Source organism: Serinus canaria, chromosome 5, assembly GCF_022539315.1.
Source record: "Serinus canaria isolate serCan28SL12 chromosome 5, serCan2020, whole genome shotgun sequence".
NCBI lineage: Eukaryota > Metazoa > Chordata > Aves > Passeriformes > Fringillidae > Serinus > Serinus canaria.
The window spans coordinates 1,835,668-1,853,775 of record NC_066319.1 but is presented as its reverse complement, the minus strand read 5'-3'; the positions used below and the strand labels follow the sequence as shown (position 1 = coordinate 1,853,775).

Sequence of the window (18,108 nt, the reverse complement as noted above, 5' to 3'; positions counted from 1 at the left end):
CTGGCACCAGTGGGAACTGGAGTCTAGTCAGCATGCTTAGAATGAGTCTTTCCTGGCCTCCTCTTTTCCTGATCTCCACTCAGCCTCCAAAAATCCGGGATTTCAGGGCTAGGAGGTTACCCCAGGTTTAACAGAGGAATGTAGAGCCCAGGTTTTCAGAGATGCTACAACCCAAAAAAGCCATCTAAAAGTACTTTCAAAAGTTGCTGTTTCTAGGGGTAAGGAATTTCCTTGATGTTGAAGTATAAATATCAGTAAGCTCAAGAAATGATGAAATATTTAAAAGACAAGGAAAATGCAGAAAGGATCCTGGGTGTATTGGAAGTATCCTCAGTTTCCATAACAAACGACTAATTGTGTTAGCAGGTGCCTAGAATTTTAGGAGACTGCCACCACAGGAGCTGTCTACATCTTCTGAGCCATGCTGTGCAAAATGCACTGTTTCTAAAAGGGAATATGAACAGGAATATTCAATGCAAACCTGCTTTTCATGCAATTAAAAGGCTTCACAAATTACACTCAATGAAATATTTCTCTCTCAAGCAGGAAGAGTTTCCTCCACAATGCTCCTAATCCCTGATGAAAGTGCAGACACACACACACACACAAAAATTATATACAGGCTGCAAAACGTCCTTTATACAATGGATACGACTTTTATATTATCATTAATCATGAAGAGTATCCCTAGAGAGAAAAGTGGCATATTCTGTGTACTCCAAGGACGAATGAACAAAGCTAAAATCAGGCTGTTCTCACCTAAAAGTCCCATGTATGTACCTTAAAGATGCGCTACAACTGTGTGAAGAGTTAGAGGATCACCCAGATAAACCACGCTGCTTACACCAGCAAATGAATGAGCTCCCAAGCCAAGGGAAAGTGCCAGCTCCAGACACGGATGGTACAGCCCCAATCACATCAGATGAGTGCACGGGACCATCTCACACCCAGAGGCAGCAAAACCAGCGTCACACCAGAGCCACTGATCTAAGGGGGGCACTTGAACGATGCAGCCGTGGCGAGCAAGGTAGAAAAGACAAATGGAGAACCCCAACACATCCCAACACCTGCCGGGGCGGGGAACCCGACCCGCCCGGCGTTAGTGCAGCACACACGGCTTTCCAAGGGAAAGCCGGCAGCACACACGGCTTTCCAGGTGGAACCCAGCAACACACACAGCTTTTCAGGGGGAAACCCTGGCAATACACACACGGCTTTCCAAGGGGAAACCCGGCAGCACACACGGCTTTCCAAGGTAAACCCGGCAGCACACACGGCTTTCCAAGGGGAAAGCCAGCAGCACGCACGGCTTTCCCATCCCAAACCCAGCAGCACACACGGCTTTCCAAGGGGAACCCTCGCAGCCCTCCCTGCGGTAGTGCCAAACGCCCCAGCCATGTGCTGCCGGGAGAATTCACGGAGCAGCTCCGCAGGGCTGCCCGCAGCGATGGCAGCGCGGCACACACGGCTCCTCCGCAAGCTCCAGCTGGGGTCCACGACCGGCCTGCCCCGTCCTCCTGCCCCTCCCGCCCTCCCCGCGACCCCCGGGTCTGTGGGGTGGAAGGAGCAGCCTCGGGAGCAGCCGCGGGGTTACGGGAGGGCAGGAAGGGCCTGGCAAAGGGGAGGGCGGCGGGGGCGCAGCACCGGGTCCCAGTCCCGCTCCCACCAACCTAGCACACAGTCCAGGGAGGGCAGCCCGCTGGAGAGCAGCAGCTGCCCGTGGCGCACCGAGGGCCGAGTGCCCGGCAAGGCGGACGGCCGTGGGCCGGCCCCGGGCCTGCGCTGGAAGCTGGTGCGGCCCCGCTCCCCGCCGGCCGCCGCCATGTCGGGGCCGGACACGCCGTGCCGGCGCTCCGCCAATGGGGGAGCGGCTCGGGGAGCGGCCGACCAATGGGAGCCCGCGTTGTTGCCACGTGCGGAGCCGGGGGGCGGCGGAGGGCTGCGGGGCCCGGCGGCGAACGGGGAGGTGAGAGCGGCACCGGGGGGAAACCGGGTCCTTGCCCGGGGCTGAGGGGACACCGGGGCCTTGCCCGGGGCTGGCAGCGGGCACGGAACGGCGCGGGGGGTGCGGTACGGGTGCTGTGGAGGGGACAGCCCGCTTGTCCCGCGCGGTGTCTGCGGGGCCGGGTGTGCAGCGGGCCGGGGGCGGACAGGCTCTCCTGGAGCGGTATCGGCCCCCTCGCAAAGAGCCTGCAAGGGAAAAGTGCTTGTAAAATGTATTTTCGTAACTGCGTGTGGCATATGGGAGTATACTTGGGTCCCTGCTTGGTTGTGCATAGCACGGACCTGTAGCAGGCGTGTGGTTTAATGCCTTAACTTGGCAGCTAGATCTTGTGTCGGCGTGGACCCAGACGTGTGGTAGAAAAAGTTAAAAGACATTAAAATGCTTTGACAAGTTCTAGTATGTTTGCTTTGTCAGTCAAAGTTCTGTGTTCTGGTGCTCTGAAAGCAAAGGAAGCCCCTGTCAGGATATAGAACAGCCACTACCACAAATATTTTTATGTTTGTTTTTCATGTCGGTGGTTCAGATGCATCCAAGCTGCTTGAAGACTCTTGTGCAAGTAGAATATAAAAACGAAGTTTTTATACTGTAATCCCTCACTCTTAGTCTTTAATTCCAGCGGATCATGTTTACGGTCGTTCTAAGCCAACTTTCTGAACACCTGTGGCTCTTGAGTCTCTTTTTAATTGAGGGGAAAAAATCCTCGTGTTAAATATGAGCAACATGAAAGAGCAACAATATGTGGGCAGTCCTGAACCTCAGAGTTTTCCCTTCATATCCAATTCAAATTCAGGAGCATGAAACTTTAGCACGATGTGGCCCTAGCTGGGGAAAGGATGATCTTTTTGCTGCTGGCCAAGCTTCCACTCATGCTAAGCACTAGAGCACTCAAGATCTTTTATCAGGAGTATTAAGAGGTTGTCTTAAGATTTTTTATTTTCTGCTAAGCTGTGAAATACTGGATACTACTTAATTTTAAGTATAGATTATTGTTTAGTGAAAGTTAGAAGTATCTGTTTGTAGAGGAGAAAATCAAAGGAGACTGGAAACCATGGCAAGAAATAAATACAGCTGTTAAATTTCACTTCTGTAGAATGTGACCAATGAGGTGTAAATATCTGGAATAGGAAAGGCAAACAAAATAAAGACCCAAAGCATAATCCACAATTGTTTTAAAAGGGTTTGGGCCTCTGTTTCTGTCAGTGGGATCCTGGGGTGTGAGTTCTGTCTGACTGAAGAGGAGGCTGAAACCAGGAGAGTTCTCCACTTTTAAACACCACAGTGACTCTGCCTTTTCTTACAGTCCTGTGCTCCTGGAGCCCAAATCCCTGAATATTTCAGGTGTGAGTGCTTGCAGGTGTGTGTGACTCAGCAGTTGCAGGGTATCTGTTGAGAACTTTGTTACAGAAGGTCGTGACTCAGTGATAAGGATACCTTTGATAAGTCACTGCTTATACCTGTCAGAAAGGTTAGCAGTGAAAAGAGAAAGAGAATCCAGTGATAAACTGCACCTACTCAATCTCTGGGATGGTTTTTCCCCATTCCAAGCAGTACATTTTCTTTTCTTCCTTCATTAACACAAAGTATTTCCTTGCTTTATTGTTTTTATAAAATTAAAATACACTATTGTAGGTTGTCTTAACTTCACATAGATCCGGGGCTGAGCCCTCTCCTTTGTTCTTTCATTACTACTTGCCTGCCATGTAAGGGGTTTTTTATACTTTTTTAACCTCATTTTCCTACAGGCCAATTAAAATTGGAGGCTAAATAATTCCTTCTCTCTTTTTTTTTCTTTTTTCTCTTTCCTATTGGAAATCAAGCACATATAATCGAAGTATTTTGCAATCTGTGAACACTGGTGCCATGCCCCTTCCATTTTTAGTGTTTCTTGGCTAAACTGCACATCTCCTGGCAATCTCAGTGGCTCAGGAGCTGATCCAGTGGGTCAGGGTTGCAAAAGAGGAAATGTCACTCCCTCCTCCTCCTCTGTTTCCAATCCAGCAAACCCTGGTGCTGGTCAGTTCCCTCCGTGGGCTGATTGAGCTCACTAAACTGATTTGGAGCTATCAACTGACTTTCTCAATAATTTTATTTTGTGCCATCCTGTGAGCTGGTGCTGCATGGAAGAGGGCAGCCCAGCCTCCCAGCTCTTGCTAGCTCAGAACTTTGTAGTTATCTCAGAATAAAAACTGGATTTTTACATTAAAAAATGGATTTTTACATGAAGTGATATTTTTGTTACAAAGTTTTTTGTAGATATCCTCCCAAATATAGAGAAATGGTGTCTTACATTGTAACAGCATGAGAGACTTTCATACAGAATAAAAATAATGAAGTAGATACAATTTTTTCAGTATGAGAACTGAACTTTTAAAATATAGCAGTAGTTCTGTTTGTGGTGTTCATTTTTCCCCAGTCACATTTTAACCTGATGGGTGCAGTTAAAGTCCTACTGATTTAGAAAGTGAGTGGAAATAAGCTATTTGTCAGTAGGTGGGGGATTTTTCAAATGTTAACATTTTAATGCAATAAAGCTTTCCAACCGCATATGTGCTTATGGAAATACTGCTTACAACATCTGACTGTACCTGCATTTCAGACAAATTTCAGAGAAAGAATTAATTTAATGCAAGTTTAATTCCATATTTTTTTAGTTAATTATTTTTAAATCAATGGTGTTTCATTTTCAGGAATAACAATATTTTTTTCACCCTTTTTGAATGATACTGAAGGTTTGCTTATGTTCACATGTCCAGTTTTGAAAAGGTGAATTTTCAGAATTTTCTACTTCTGTTGTAGAAGATCCCACTAGGATTTAGTGTCTGGCAGAAAGCAAGACCACAGCAATTGTGATTCTAGACATTACCCTAATCCTCAAATGCACATTATGAGCTAGATAAATCCTACTGCTCCTGCTCTAGAGGTGGAATGGAAATGCAGAGAGACTAAGGGACATGGAAGTGATCTCCAGTGCTCAGGAAGTGTCTTAGGAAGTTATTTCTTGTCAGCTGGGCTATGGCAATAGACAGGGGTCCTAGTCAGCTCATTGGAGAATAGAGAGGTTTAAACATTTTTTGTCTATTTTGGGATGTCTCAAATTGCAGAATAATCAACTTTCCTTCCTCACAGCTCACATGTTGTCACATAGAGCTGGTCAAATGGGGATGTCAGTTTTAACTGCAAATCCTGCCTGTGCTCTGTTTTCCTCTTCTTGCAAACTCGCTGGTGCAATTCAGCTACTTGTCTGTGCAAAATGCAGATTCTAAGATGGATTAAGAGGATTTGGGGTGAAAATTCCCTAACAGGGAAAAAAAAAATGGAGGGAATACAGTGGTAATCGAGAGAGCAGTCAGAACATTTGGGGAAAGGTTATGCTTGGAATTTGATCTGCAAGTGTTTTTGACATTTCTCTTCCAAAAGTGTAGCCTACAGACTTGGGGGAAATCCTGGTATTTCCAGAATAGCAGCCCTTGAAGTGTGCTTTGACTGTTTGTGGTTGATAATGATGCCTCAGGTTTTCTATGTTTCACATTCTGTGCTGCTTTAGTGGGTGGGTCTGGGCTTCACAAGAGGGGATGGTGAGCTCTCTGCACAGAGCAGGGAGACAAAACAATTCCTGCTCCAGCTGGGCACCAAGGACAGATGATCCAAATCTCAGCCCAGGAGCACAAACCCCGTGGGCTGGAGAGAGAAGAACAAGCAGGGTGGGACTGCCTGGGCTAAAGCTGGGATGGGACAATGAACTGCAAGGTGCAAATGGAGCAGAACTGATCCCAGGGAGAGACCCCGGGAGCGCTCGTGCATTTTGGGGCCATTTTGGTTCATCTTGGGTGCAGCCCTGGCTGGGCTCTTGTGCTGCCCAAGGTGGGTCCATGGAGGAGATCCTTGGAATAAATCCCTGCTTTATTCTTTAGCTCTGTCCAGCCTCTGCTCTAGGGCAGCCTGCACAAGGCATCAGCTTCTGGTGACCATGAAGGGACAGAAGGCATTAAAAAGAGGAAGCACAGTTGTCCTGGCCTCTCTTTACCATGTGGGTTGCCCATGCAGGCTCACAGGGCAAGTTAACACCAGCAGCACTGTGTGGGCAGTGTTCCTCAACAACAGGGTGTTACTACTGATGGATGTGTTCTGTTGTCTTTGCTTTCAAATCAGTGGTTTTGCTGGGTTTTAATTGTGCTGCAGAAGATTCACATATGCTCTTGTCTTTGAACAAAATGCTGTTCATTTTGGAATAAAACACCAGCCCATTTTATTTCAAATTAATTTCAATTATATATGTCAGCCAGATCAGTTTACAGTGGTATTTTTCAGTTGGATTTATGTGGGATAGAGAACCAGAAAAGCACATCCCAGTAGCAGTTCTAATTCATAATCTTATTAGTGTTTGCTGTTCCATCGCCAGGCTGCTTTGCTCATCAGTTGTGGAATGTGCTGGTATTAGACTGTACTGATTAAAGTTTCATAGGCACCAAATCTGATTAGGCACTGAGTCACCTGACCAGGCTGGGCTTCAGTCATGTGACCCACGCCCTGCTGGGCTCCTGCTGGGAGCTGAAACAAGGTAGTTTGCTTTTGAGATGTTCTTAAGTATCTAACAGCATGGGTCGTGGATTATGGCTGCAAAGAAGATGGCTTCATTTTCCTGATCTTTGAACTAGCTAGAATGGGATAAGTTTGAAAGTGCAGGATCTTCAGGCCGTGAGCTGACAACTGGAAAGAATGTTTAATCCTGGAAGCTCTGACACCAAAAGACCTGGTTTTTTTTCAGTGTGAAAAAGCTTAAAGACTGCTTATTCAGTCAGTCTGTGGCAAATAAAAGAATTATTTGGAGTGTTTAGTACTTGCCAGTTGTATGATATTATATAAAACATATGATCTTATGCAAAAAGCCTCTGGATGTTACCCAAATTCATCCTTATGGATATCCTGAGCAACAGGGAAAAAAATTTAAACCTGTGTCAAATTGAAACAGCTCTTTTACAATAGAAGTAAATTAGGAGACATGAGTTAAAGCAGTATGTGCTGAAGACAAGAAATTATTTTAAAAATTACTTTGTTTCTGTAATTTCAGAACTGTACAGTATAATATTGCTGAAACCTGCAGAACAATAATCTTGAAAGTGAACTGTGAGTTTAATTTATTGTCTTAAGTATCATGCAGATTAGTGCTGTATTTAATAGAGATTATTTTCCTTGTATTTCTCATAATTCTTGGTGAGACCCACAAACATGGAAGGAACCTCAGGTTTCTGGTGCTGGCCAGTGATGTTTTCTGGTTATTGTCTCCATAGATACTCCAGACAGGAATGCCAGCTTGATTTTTCAGCTCCTACCAACTTTCACAGCACTCTGGCCATCCACAGAAGGAGGCATGGACCAGGGTGTCCTGCAGTAAATAATTCTGTAGAGATGTCTACTGCTTGCTCTTGAAAAAAATTGACTAGAATGGTAAACTAATTTGGTCACTGAGGGGCAGATGAAGAAAATTTTGGCCTTTAAGTAGTCAGGAAGTAAAATTGAGATTTTTCAGTGAGAGTTTTAAAGTTGGATATAAGACAAGCAAGCAGCCTTGTAAAACTCACTGTAAAGCCAGATTCACAACTGGCTACTTAGGGAAACTTAAATTGCTTCAAATTTGGAATAATGTTTTTGTGAAATAATAAAATAAAATAATGAATATCTGGCCTTTTGTTGTAGCCAGGCTGTATTTTAGCAAATCATCATTATTCTTAAACTCAGTGGATTCAGCTTCCATCCCCTACACTGAGCCTGCCAATTCCATGCCAAAAGTTCTCTGTAGGAACCCCATTTCAGGAACATCTATCTGGGAGCAGGGCTGCCATTTTTCCCAATTTCCACCCCCCCCCCAATACTGAATTGCACTTTCTGTGAAATAATATACGTAAAAGGAATAAAAATGAATTCACATTTAAAACTGTAGCTACTGAAACAGGTTGAGGGAAGCAAAAATATTATCAAGGTCCTAGAAATAAGAATTCTGTTAGTGGTTACTGCAGAGTAACTCAGTGTGTTGTGAGTGGGACACACAATATTACTGAAACCTGCAGAACAGTAATCTTGAAAATGAATTGGGAGTTTAATTTAGTTGTGGGTGCTGCTGGAAATGTGAGCTTCACTAATTGTTTCAAAGTCCTGGCTTGGTTTTGTGTGGAAAGAATGGAATGTCTTATTTCATTGCAATGAGGGGGTAATTCATCTGAAGTTTCAGCCCTAAGGTTTATTAGAAAGTCTGTGTTTCTTCAGTAGCCATGTTTTCAATATTTCTGTGAATTACACCTGTAGCTGTGTCCCTAGCAGAGGGAGAAAGGTAATGGAGCTTTTATTGTTTTACACCCTGCTCTTACATTTCTGTGAAAACTGTTGCACATTCTTGGAGCCTCATGCTTCCACCTTTTCTCAGTTGTGTTTCCATTGGTCAAAGAATTGTGAAGCACTGTTTGATCTTGGTGTTCTCATGCTATTGCCAAGCCACAGTGGATTTTTAATAGAATTTTTAACATTTCTGGCACAAAAGAACTGAAATTCACAAACATTGAGTTGTAGGAATAGCATCAATTTTCCTTGCATGCACAGAGTATCTGTGTAAGGAGCTGTATGACCAGTCACTGATTTTCCTTTTAGAAAAGCAATATATTATGGAAGAAAGGGCAAGCCATGTTCTGTACTTTTGGAACAAGCCAGATGAGCAAATGTAGATGAAATAAAATCTTAGCACTTATTGGAAACCTAAAAAGTTTTTAAGAAGGCAGTTCAGGGAGACAGTACTAATGAGGTTATCCAGTGATTGTACTGCTTTTCTGTTTCACAAGTACTTGTGTCCTCATTTGAAACTCCTGCTTGGGCTGCATGTCTGTGGTAAAATGAGCCATGCAGGCCCTGCTTGGTGATGTGTTTGGTATCAGTGAGGCTGCAGTTTGTGGGGCTGGAGCATGCTCTGCACCTCAGCTTAGGATCATTTACTAAATTGGAGAAAGGCACCTCTACTTATTTGATTCACTAAGTAGTCACTTTTCACATTTATTATTGTGTCAGCTGTATCTTTTATTTTAAACCATCAAATTAAATAATAGCTTATGCTGGCTTTCTATTTTAGTTCACGCATTTAAAACCTGGAAGTCAGATAAAAAGATAGTTTCAGAATAAATTCAGTATATTATTTATGAGTGGAGCAACACATTAGCATGGAGTTCACAATAGATCATATCGCTTTTATTCCATCTTACAAGATTAGCAGCACAAACAGAATAATCAACATATTATTTGGCTGTCATCTGCTGAACAGAAAGCAGAGATCACAAGGAGGTTTTCCCTAGCTGCAGTGATGGCCTTTTTGTTCCAAGCCCCCATCTGGGAGGGCCATGGTGTGTTATCATATGGAACGCGGGGTTTGCTGTAATCTGCTTAGCTGCACTGCAGTTTGAATCTTTATTCCATGTTTGTGTAATTTATAATTTTAATGAGACCGTGGCTCTTGTGGGCTTTGAAATATATTAAAAGCTCTTTTGTGCATATGCTTTTGTTCTTGCTTAATAGGCTCAGTGTATTTAAAACTGATGAATTTTTATTCATGGATTTGGATGTCTGGGGATTAACTTAGACTGAATATCATTGCACTCATCTATTGATGTTTGCAACTTTTTTATACTTGTATCTCAAAGTGGAGAAGACCTTACAGAACTTGGGCTTTACACATAAAACAGCTCAGAAATAACTAATAAAATTTTATTGAGCAATGAACAAAAATACTGATTACAGATTATTTTTACTGCATAAACTCTCCTGAACTACCATTCTGCTCTGAAAGAAGTCCTTGAGTCCATGCACATGTGTGTATTTAGAACTTTGTAACTAAACAGCAGTTGGGGAAGGCAGTCAACATTTTTGCAGAATAACAGCAGTGATAAGCACTTGATTTGCATTTTTCTTCTATTCAGGTAACTTGAAAATGTAAATACTGAGCACTCTCTTGTCTGACTTTGTTGCTTTTCTCCTGTTTTTAACACACTTTTTTAATGCAGAGTGTGCATAAGCTGTTTTGTTGAAGGTTATGCTCATAACTGGGGAGTATGGATAAACACACAGAAGGATTCTTCACTGCTATTTTCTGACAGTGCTAAAACTGCTCTTGTTTTTTGCTTTTGTATTTTTCAGATGTTTAATGGTTTGTTTATTTGTTTGATTTACTGTTTGTTTAAAGATTTGATAATTTGTGACTTCTGTGTTTTTAAACTACTGTGGAGCACTCTTCAATGATGGCATTCTCTCTGAGCCCAGCACTGGCAATAAGATGGAGACAATTGTGTTTTTTCTAAATAGTCTTGCTGATGGTGTACTGAAATGTGGAGGAGGTTTGGGTTTTTGTTTGTGGTGTTTTCTGTTGGGTTGGCTGGTTTTTACCAGCAAACCATCCTCTTTGTAATGACAAAATATTTTAAATAAACAGCCTTTTTAGTTCTCAGTGCACAGGGGAGTTATTCATCCCTCTTCTCTTCACTGCTTTGAGCAGTATTTCCAAAATCCTATTTCCACAAGATGTGTCAACTGGGAAGTGCAGGGGACACGTGAGCCATGGGCAGCTTTAGCTTTTGTAGGGTTGTAGATTTTTAGTGCCTAATGTGAAATAAAGGCTTGTAACTCTTTGTCTTACTAAACTGAAATGAATTTTCAATGTTTATATGTCTGTGTCTCAAGGAAGTGAATGTATTGAAATTGAAGATAAACACATTGTGACGTGGGCACAGCCCATTTTTCTCAGTTACCAGGAAGGTGACTATGGTGTCTGCCAGACCTTTGGTGTTTGTCCTGACTTTGACCTTATTGCAGAAGACTGTAAAGTGTGTCTTTTGGCATCCCTCAGAGGCCCATGTATGACCATGCCTTTGCTCAGCTGTCTGGATTTCACTGTTCAGCAAAGAGGAGTGAATGGAGCTGCAGAGGAGCACAAGCTTTGGAATGCATCTGGCCATTAAAACAGCGTTTTATTCAGGGTTGTGCAAGTGCTAGGAGCTGCTTCCCAAAGGTAAATAGAACCAGAGAGAACTACCTGAAATCTGTGTTGGGAAATTGCTCATTCTTGTCGGTAGTCTCTGGTTATTTAACACCAGCCAATTGTGTTATGTTTACAGGATTAAACTCCTTGTCAGCTTGAGATCAGCAGCTGAAGGAGCTCTCGTTGGAGACAAACTGCCAGTGCCTAGTAGAGATAATGTGTAAAAAAGTAATCTCTTCCAGAATATCACCGAGCTTGCTCACATTTGCCAGACCAAGTTCAGTGTTTCTTCCACAGTAAAGCAACAGCTGGAAATAAAAAGCAGTTCTTCTGATCTCCAGCACAGAGGGACCTTTTGAAAATGGTTCTTTGTTTTGCTTTAGATGTTCAGAATCCTCAGATTAAAATTAGAATATTTAAAGCATTTTGTATATTTATATTTTGTATATTCATATATTTATATTTAAATCATACTGTGTATCTAATATGGGAAGCATATTAGCATATTCTAGCACATGTGACATCAGTTTCATGCAGAAGTTTTAAAATAATAATTTAATATAAATAACAGTTCAAACATAAATATTAAATATAAATATTTAAATAGCCTAGTCAGTGCGCAGTTGTTTCTTTGGTTTGGGTTTTTGGATTGTTTTTTAAAGTAATCTCAGAGTAATTCTATGGGAAAGAGATGGTGCAAGTTACATGTAGAGGTGTCTGGTTAGAGGTGGAGAATGTTAGGAGAAGAGTTTTTGTTGTAGAAGGAAAAACTGATAATCTCTCACTACATATTAAATGAAATTCCAAAATTGGGAAACATGATGTAAAACAAATGTGACCAGAAATGTTTTATGAAAGTGAAAAATCTGTTTAGTGCCAAGTGCAGTGATTTGTTTTGTCACAATTTCAGTGCCTGCAACTTTGATTTTCCTGTATTTAAAAATTCAGCGCCGTATCTTAAATTCTTACACAATGCCATTGGTTTTCTGGACATGATAAATCTGCTCATTGATTTTCTAATTTTATTATGTACACAATAATTGTAATCCAAGATTACAGCAAACAAGATGTTAATTTCTAGACAACCTATGTACATTTCCCTCAGAGTGCGAGTGCTACAGAAGCAAAGAGTACAAAGAGAATACCATTTGTGCTATCCTCACAGGAGCTGTCAATAAAAGATGTAATAGGGGATTTAGGAATCTGGAAATGGCCAACTAATTTATGTGAATCTATTTTATTTCAGCTAGAAAGCCCAAGCTCTGTTTCGTCTGCACTGCATATTGCAGAGCACAGGCTGTCTATAGAAAACCAGGCGGCTGCATATGGATAGTCCCTTGATATCATTCACTTGCTGTGTAATCTTATTATGCAAAGTTCTAATCTTCACCTAGAATGAATGCCTCTGGGTCAGAATATAGTCATATCAGGGTTTTTGAGGTCATGTTTTGTGATCCTTAGCTTATTCTTCTAAGTAGAGCTGGGATTTAAAGAGTATTCCCCAGACACTGGCAGAGATAGACAGCAAAACCTGCTGCCTTTTTGGAAGACAAGACCAACATGAGGTCCCTGGTAGGATTAAACTTGATTTGTAGCTGTAGGATTTTTTAACAGATGTATTATTGGACAGGGAATAGGGGGCCACCAGCACAGCGAAATTGGATCACAATTGGCATTCTCAGGGAGTCCGCTGGCTGCTAAAACAGCAGCTGCATGTGGATTTGACTTCTTTCAGGTGAAGCGACTTCCAGTCATTTGGAAAGGATGGGATGAAAAGGAACCTTGGTGATAATTTTGATGTCTGCAAGATTTAGTACCAATGTAATGGGATTATCGGTAACACCTTCGCTGCAGAAAAAGCCACCTGGCGCTATAACTGGCAGCAACTGAGAACTAATCCTTTCCCATCTCTTGGATGTCATTCATGAGGCTCAAAGTGATTTCTACCCTGCTAGCTGTGATTAATTTTATAAACAAACAAACAAAAACAGAGTGATGAAAGCACAGGCTACGGGAGAAAAAGGGAACAGAAGATACTAGTAATTACATTTTGCATTTTATTTGCTGTGTATTTTACAACCATAAAGTTGAGGTAAAATAATGAAATTGTGTTCTCTGTGATAAATACGGATGTGTGACCTTTTTTAACCAATGTTGATTTTGGTAGAAATTTTTCAGCTACCTGCTATATGATTGTAGGTTGTACCTGGAAGTAATTACAACAGTTTTTAGGCCATTAGTTCTGCAATAAGGGATGCTTATACTACAGAGCCATTAAGTTTTCAAGGGGCCTGTGACTTAAATAATTAATTTTATTGTGCTTAATGGTTTTATGTTCGATCTGGAGGAGTTGCCTGCTGGTGGTACTTTGTATTAAAATTGTGTGATGTGGAAAACTGTTCAGCTGTTTACTTTCTTGTGGTCAACAATATGACATTGTTTCAAAAATATAATGATATGAAGTTCTTAGAGGAAACAATTATATTTTAACAGTTATACTTTTTAACAATTATATTTTAATGATGCTCAAGTAATTATTTCTCTCTGTGTGTTATTTTTTTTTTTTAAGAAACTAATTTGGTCTGGTTTTTTTTTACTGGACTTGCTACAACCAGTTATTAACTAGAAGTTGTTACTTAAAATGACATGAAAATTTAGGATTTTAGTTATTTGGAATGAATATTAGATGTCTAAAGATGAACCTTAACACCCTCCCATCCTCAGGAGGTACCTTGCCAGGGTCAGATTCTATAATCCTGGTATATATGTGTATTCATTTGAAATTAACTTTCTTGAGTAGCAGTAAAAAGCCTTTATATAAAGCTAATAATTTTTTGATCATTCTCATAAAATCTGATGAGCTTGAACACTGAAAAAAAATCCTTTGTACTACATTTGTAAGAAGGGGTTGGTGAAATCTATGTCTCAGGCATTAAGAATTTATTTTAAGAGAGCTGGTAACAAAATTTGAGAGCTCTTCACTCATGTTCTGTCCTTGTGGTTAGTTTTTTACCACGGCAGCTCTGGCAGCAGACAAAGCTCACTCTGAGCCCTGGGTGTCCCTGAATAGCTCCCAAAACTACTCACAAACATCTCAAGGAAACACATGTCCAGGGTAACTATCCCTAGGTTTGTCACCCAAAATCCAAAAGGAAATGGCTCACTTTGAAACTTGTTTTCTGACATGTATAGCCGTTGTTTGGAGTTTCATAATAAAAATATTTTAGTTACAACCTGACAGCTGGTTGTAACACACATTCTCTTGATGTTGTTGCTGTTTATTTGTCCCCGTTTGATCTGTGTGCTCTGGGCATTGTAATGCATTGTTTGCAAATACTTTTTTACCTGCAATACCCACAGGTGCCTAAATTCTCTACTATCTTAATATGTCAGTGTCACTATAGGACACGAAATAACACGACATGTACACGCTGCTTTTTTCAAGGTAAAAAGAGACTTTTTAATTTCTGATTCCAACATTTACAGATTTCCAAAAGTGACAGTCAATTGGAGAGTGAAAGTGCCACCTCTCCAATGACACTGGACAAACCAACAGTCCATCAAATTTCTCCTCCTCCATAAAAGAATGCAAAACAAGAAGTTATTTGCAGAAAGTGTGTGAGAAAGTTCATTACAAGAATGTAAACATCAGAAGGCTTAGAAAATCTTAAAAAATCAGGGTGACAGTTAATGTGTTAATGTAAAGTTTCTGAATAGCATGGGGCAAAAATAGTGGATGCTTGTGCAGTATTTTTCTTTGTCCCTGAACTGAGAAGCAATGTGAGGCGCCTTTCTAGCAGGTGCTGTTAAGAAGTATTGATGATGGACTTCTCTCAAAACATAGTTGTGCATTCACCTGCTTCTGCAAGTCAGATTCATCTGCTGTGCCTCCGCCTTCCTTTTGTGACCGGTGTCACAGTTCTGGGTCTCAGTGTGTCTGGCCTAAGAGTAAGGCACTCTTGGTGCACTGAATTGACAAGAGCAAGCCACTGCTGTGCCTCACCAGAATGGATTCTGCTGAAAGTGCATTCCCCTTCCAGGGAGCTGTTCCAGTTCCTGCCGTGTGTTGTGCTGGGTGCTGCATCTGCCAATGACACAATTCAAGACTTTTCTGTCTGCCATTGTATTTTGGGTCATTACTGTGAAAATGGTCAGATAGTGAATGATGAATCACAGCTTGGTTTAAGCTGTTCTAGTGCAGAGAAGTTTATGTGGATAAAAAAGGACGTCTCTTTTGGAACAAGGAAATGAACTTGTTAGAGAATATTTGCTCGCAATAATGGTTGTCTTTGGAATGGAGTCAGGCAAAACTCCCATTAAATTCTAGGAAGAGTTGCGAAAATAAATCCATGCACTTTTAAATTCCTTAGTTTCATTAGTGAAATGTAGAAGATGTCTTTATTTCATTTTGAAGTGGGCATATTTTACACAGCCTTTTTCCTTTTCTTCTTTTCAACATACTGTATTTGCTCAGCAAAATCTATTGACCCACCTTAGTAAAAGAGGGAAATCTTGCAGTGGCTTTAGTTCATGATAAGGCAACACTGAGTTTAAGGGGAACAGGGTTTTTTTTCTTCAATTACTTCATTATGTCTCTTTTCCACTTCCTTAAGTGTAACCACCAAATTGTGGTACAGAAACATTTTATTTAGATTAGCATTGTGGGACTTGGATCTCCTTATCAGAGTTGGACTTGAATATTTGGGGAAGGGGGTCAGAAAATGTTTACAGGCTAATGTACTGCAGAAGTTGTGGCACTGTGCTACAGCTGAGAACAGAAAGACCTGATGCCGTATTTCTATATGCACCTTTTCAGGTCTGTCTATTTGTTGGTATCATTACACTGTTGGGTTTTTATAATCTTGTCCTCCTGTTTCAGACTAAAGATGGGTTTGTAAATGTTGGATTGCTTGTTCTCCAGTGAATGATCCTCTTCTGTTTTGCTGTAGAGCTGCTGGGCACCGTTCCACTGTAGGATGCTTCGCAATGCCCTAGGAAAAACCTTCCGATTTCTGGGCTACACGGTGCAATATGGCTGCATAGCACACTGTGCCTTTGAGTACCTTGGAGGAATTGTTGTGGTAATCTTCATTTTCATGACATTTAAAAGGAGATAAAACTGTAATACTGACAGTTTTCTATGTGGTGATGCCAATATTTCAGGTTTCATATTTTCTTCAAAGCATTTAACACAATTTATGGGAAGCAGGTTCAGCCTTGGTGAAAGTTATTTGTACTTTGTTTTCTGATGTTTTATTGCTCAAGGCATCACTGAAGTAAATAGGAAACTCTGATAAAGCATTTTGCATAGAGTCCATTCTTTAGGAAACGTTAGAGTCAGTGATAGGAAATGCCTTTGTTTCACACTCTGGCCAAATTTTTGGGTGTTTTATGCTCCCTGCCCCTCCTCCCCAGGTCCTTAATCTGGCAGGTAATGCTGCTGGGCATGGGGCAGTTTGGCTGTGAGCTGCTCCTGCAGCTTCTGTGATGATTCTGTGTCACAGAGAAAGGGGTAAGCTGGTAGGGCTTTGAGCGCTGCTCCTAAAAATTTCCTGGAGATGCAGTGCTGAAAGGAATCCATAAGAGCCTATAGCACCTAGTGCAGTTCAGGACTAGCCCCAAGGAAATAAGGAGCTATAACAGAAGTGCTCTGGAGGCTCCCATCAGCTTTGAAATGCATCACACATTCCATGGAGGAGCTCACTTTTAGTTCTCTACATTCCACCTTTTCTAATTTATTAGCATATCACTTAAATAGAAGTTTATTTAGAAAGAAGCAGTTTGAAATAGTACTTTTTCTTCTTTTCTTTTTCACCTGCAGTGCTCTGGACCTTCCATGGAACCAACCATTCAGAACTCTGATGTTGTCTTTTCGGAGAACCTCAGCCGCCACTTTTACTGCATTCGAAAGTACGCTGCTCCCTTGAGAGCACATCTGGCATTCCCTTTGCCAGGGCTTGGCAATCACCACTTTCTGCCCTTGATTTTTAGGGTATTTTTCTGCTTCTAACTTGTGATGTTTCACCGTGTCCAAAGGATCCTAAAGTTACAAATAGCCCAGTGAACAACTTGTCAAAATTCAGTTTGGATTTAGTCTGTTGTCACTATCACAGCTTTGTCCAAAAAATAGAAAAAAATCCTTTTTTTGCTCCCCCTAAATGATTCTACTGACTGAATGTAACTTCTCTAAGCAGTTTGGTCTTGAAAAGCAGCTATGGGTATTATTGGTCTCAGGTTGTAGTCTTAAATGTTTCATAAATTATCTTAATAACAAAATTTCACTCCATTTTTAAAACTGTGAAATTACACCTGAGTAAAACTGAAGAAACCAAAATTGTACACAAGAATTTTCAGCCCAATGGACTATCTTTAATGTGTGTGAATATTTTTGGAGTGGATACATGGGTGCTCATGTACTCAGCCAAATAGTTTGTAACTAGAGTTCTTCTGTTTGTTTTTGTTTGTTTTTTTCCTCTCAGAGGAGATATTGTAATTGTGAAAAGCCCAAATGACCCCAAATCAAATATCTGTAAAAGAGTAATTGGCTTGGAAGGGGATAAAGTCTGCACAAGCAACCCTTCAGATTTCCTTAAGAGTCACAGCTATGTAAGTATTAGAGTTTCTTCCTTTGTAATTTAATGACTTCTTAAGTAGGCCTGGTGGTCTGTAAAGGATTTGCAATATTTGAGGATCACAATAAATCATAAATTATGACATTAATAAATCATTGCTCTTGAATATATACAGTAAAATGTTGTACTTTTAGTCTATTTATGCCAAGCTGTCTTTCTCTGCCTTTTGTTTCTGTAGGAACTGTAGACAGTGGAAAGGGCTGTGCCCTTTGGAAGAATACTCTGAAATTCTCTGTATAAAGTGCAGTACAAAAGGCAGGTGCAGGTGCTTGGTGTTCAGGCAAAACTGTTCCTGTATTTTAAACACTAAGTGAATATTTGACTCTGCAACAGCTTTGCAGATTTTTCTTTCAAAATTATACTTTAGTGTACCTCCATTTTAATGTAGCAATATTTTAATGTTCCTCAGTATGGTTGGAAAAGTGGAAATTTTCCTGACTTGACCAAAAGTCAGCTGATGCAAT

General features: G+C 41.1%; 2 protein-coding genes across 3 annotated transcripts in view; one reads left to right on the top strand and one right to left on the bottom strand.

The window, feature by feature from the left end:
- The window catches only part of ELP4 (elongator acetyltransferase complex subunit 4), a 140,677-nt gene extending 138,823 nt beyond the window's left edge, over positions 1-1,854 (bottom strand). Inside the window, exon 1 of the mRNA XM_009097177.4 lies at positions 1,671-1,854. Coding sequence (XP_009095425.3) covers positions 1,671-1,824 — 154 coding nt within the window. The 5' untranslated portion in view covers positions 1,825-1,854. The remainder of the gene's footprint in view (positions 1-1,670) is intronic.
- A 14-nt stretch (positions 1,855-1,868) lies between these two features.
- The window catches only part of IMMP1L (inner mitochondrial membrane peptidase subunit 1), a 32,161-nt gene continuing 15,921 nt past the window's right edge, over positions 1,869-18,108 (top strand). The window contains exons 1-5 of one of the 2 annotated variants that reach the window (XM_050975822.1): positions 1,912-1,966; positions 10,881-11,042; positions 15,962-16,093; positions 16,834-16,922; positions 17,492-17,618. In XM_050975822.1, coding sequence (XP_050831779.1) covers positions 10,887-11,042; positions 15,962-16,093; positions 16,834-16,922; positions 17,492-17,618 — 504 coding nt within the window. In that variant the 5' untranslated portion in view covers positions 1,912-1,966; positions 10,881-10,886. Of the gene's footprint in view, positions 1,967-10,880; positions 11,043-15,961; positions 16,094-16,833; positions 16,923-17,491; positions 17,619-18,108 lie in introns of both variants that reach the window. The other variant, XM_009097049.4, reaches the window with a different exon arrangement.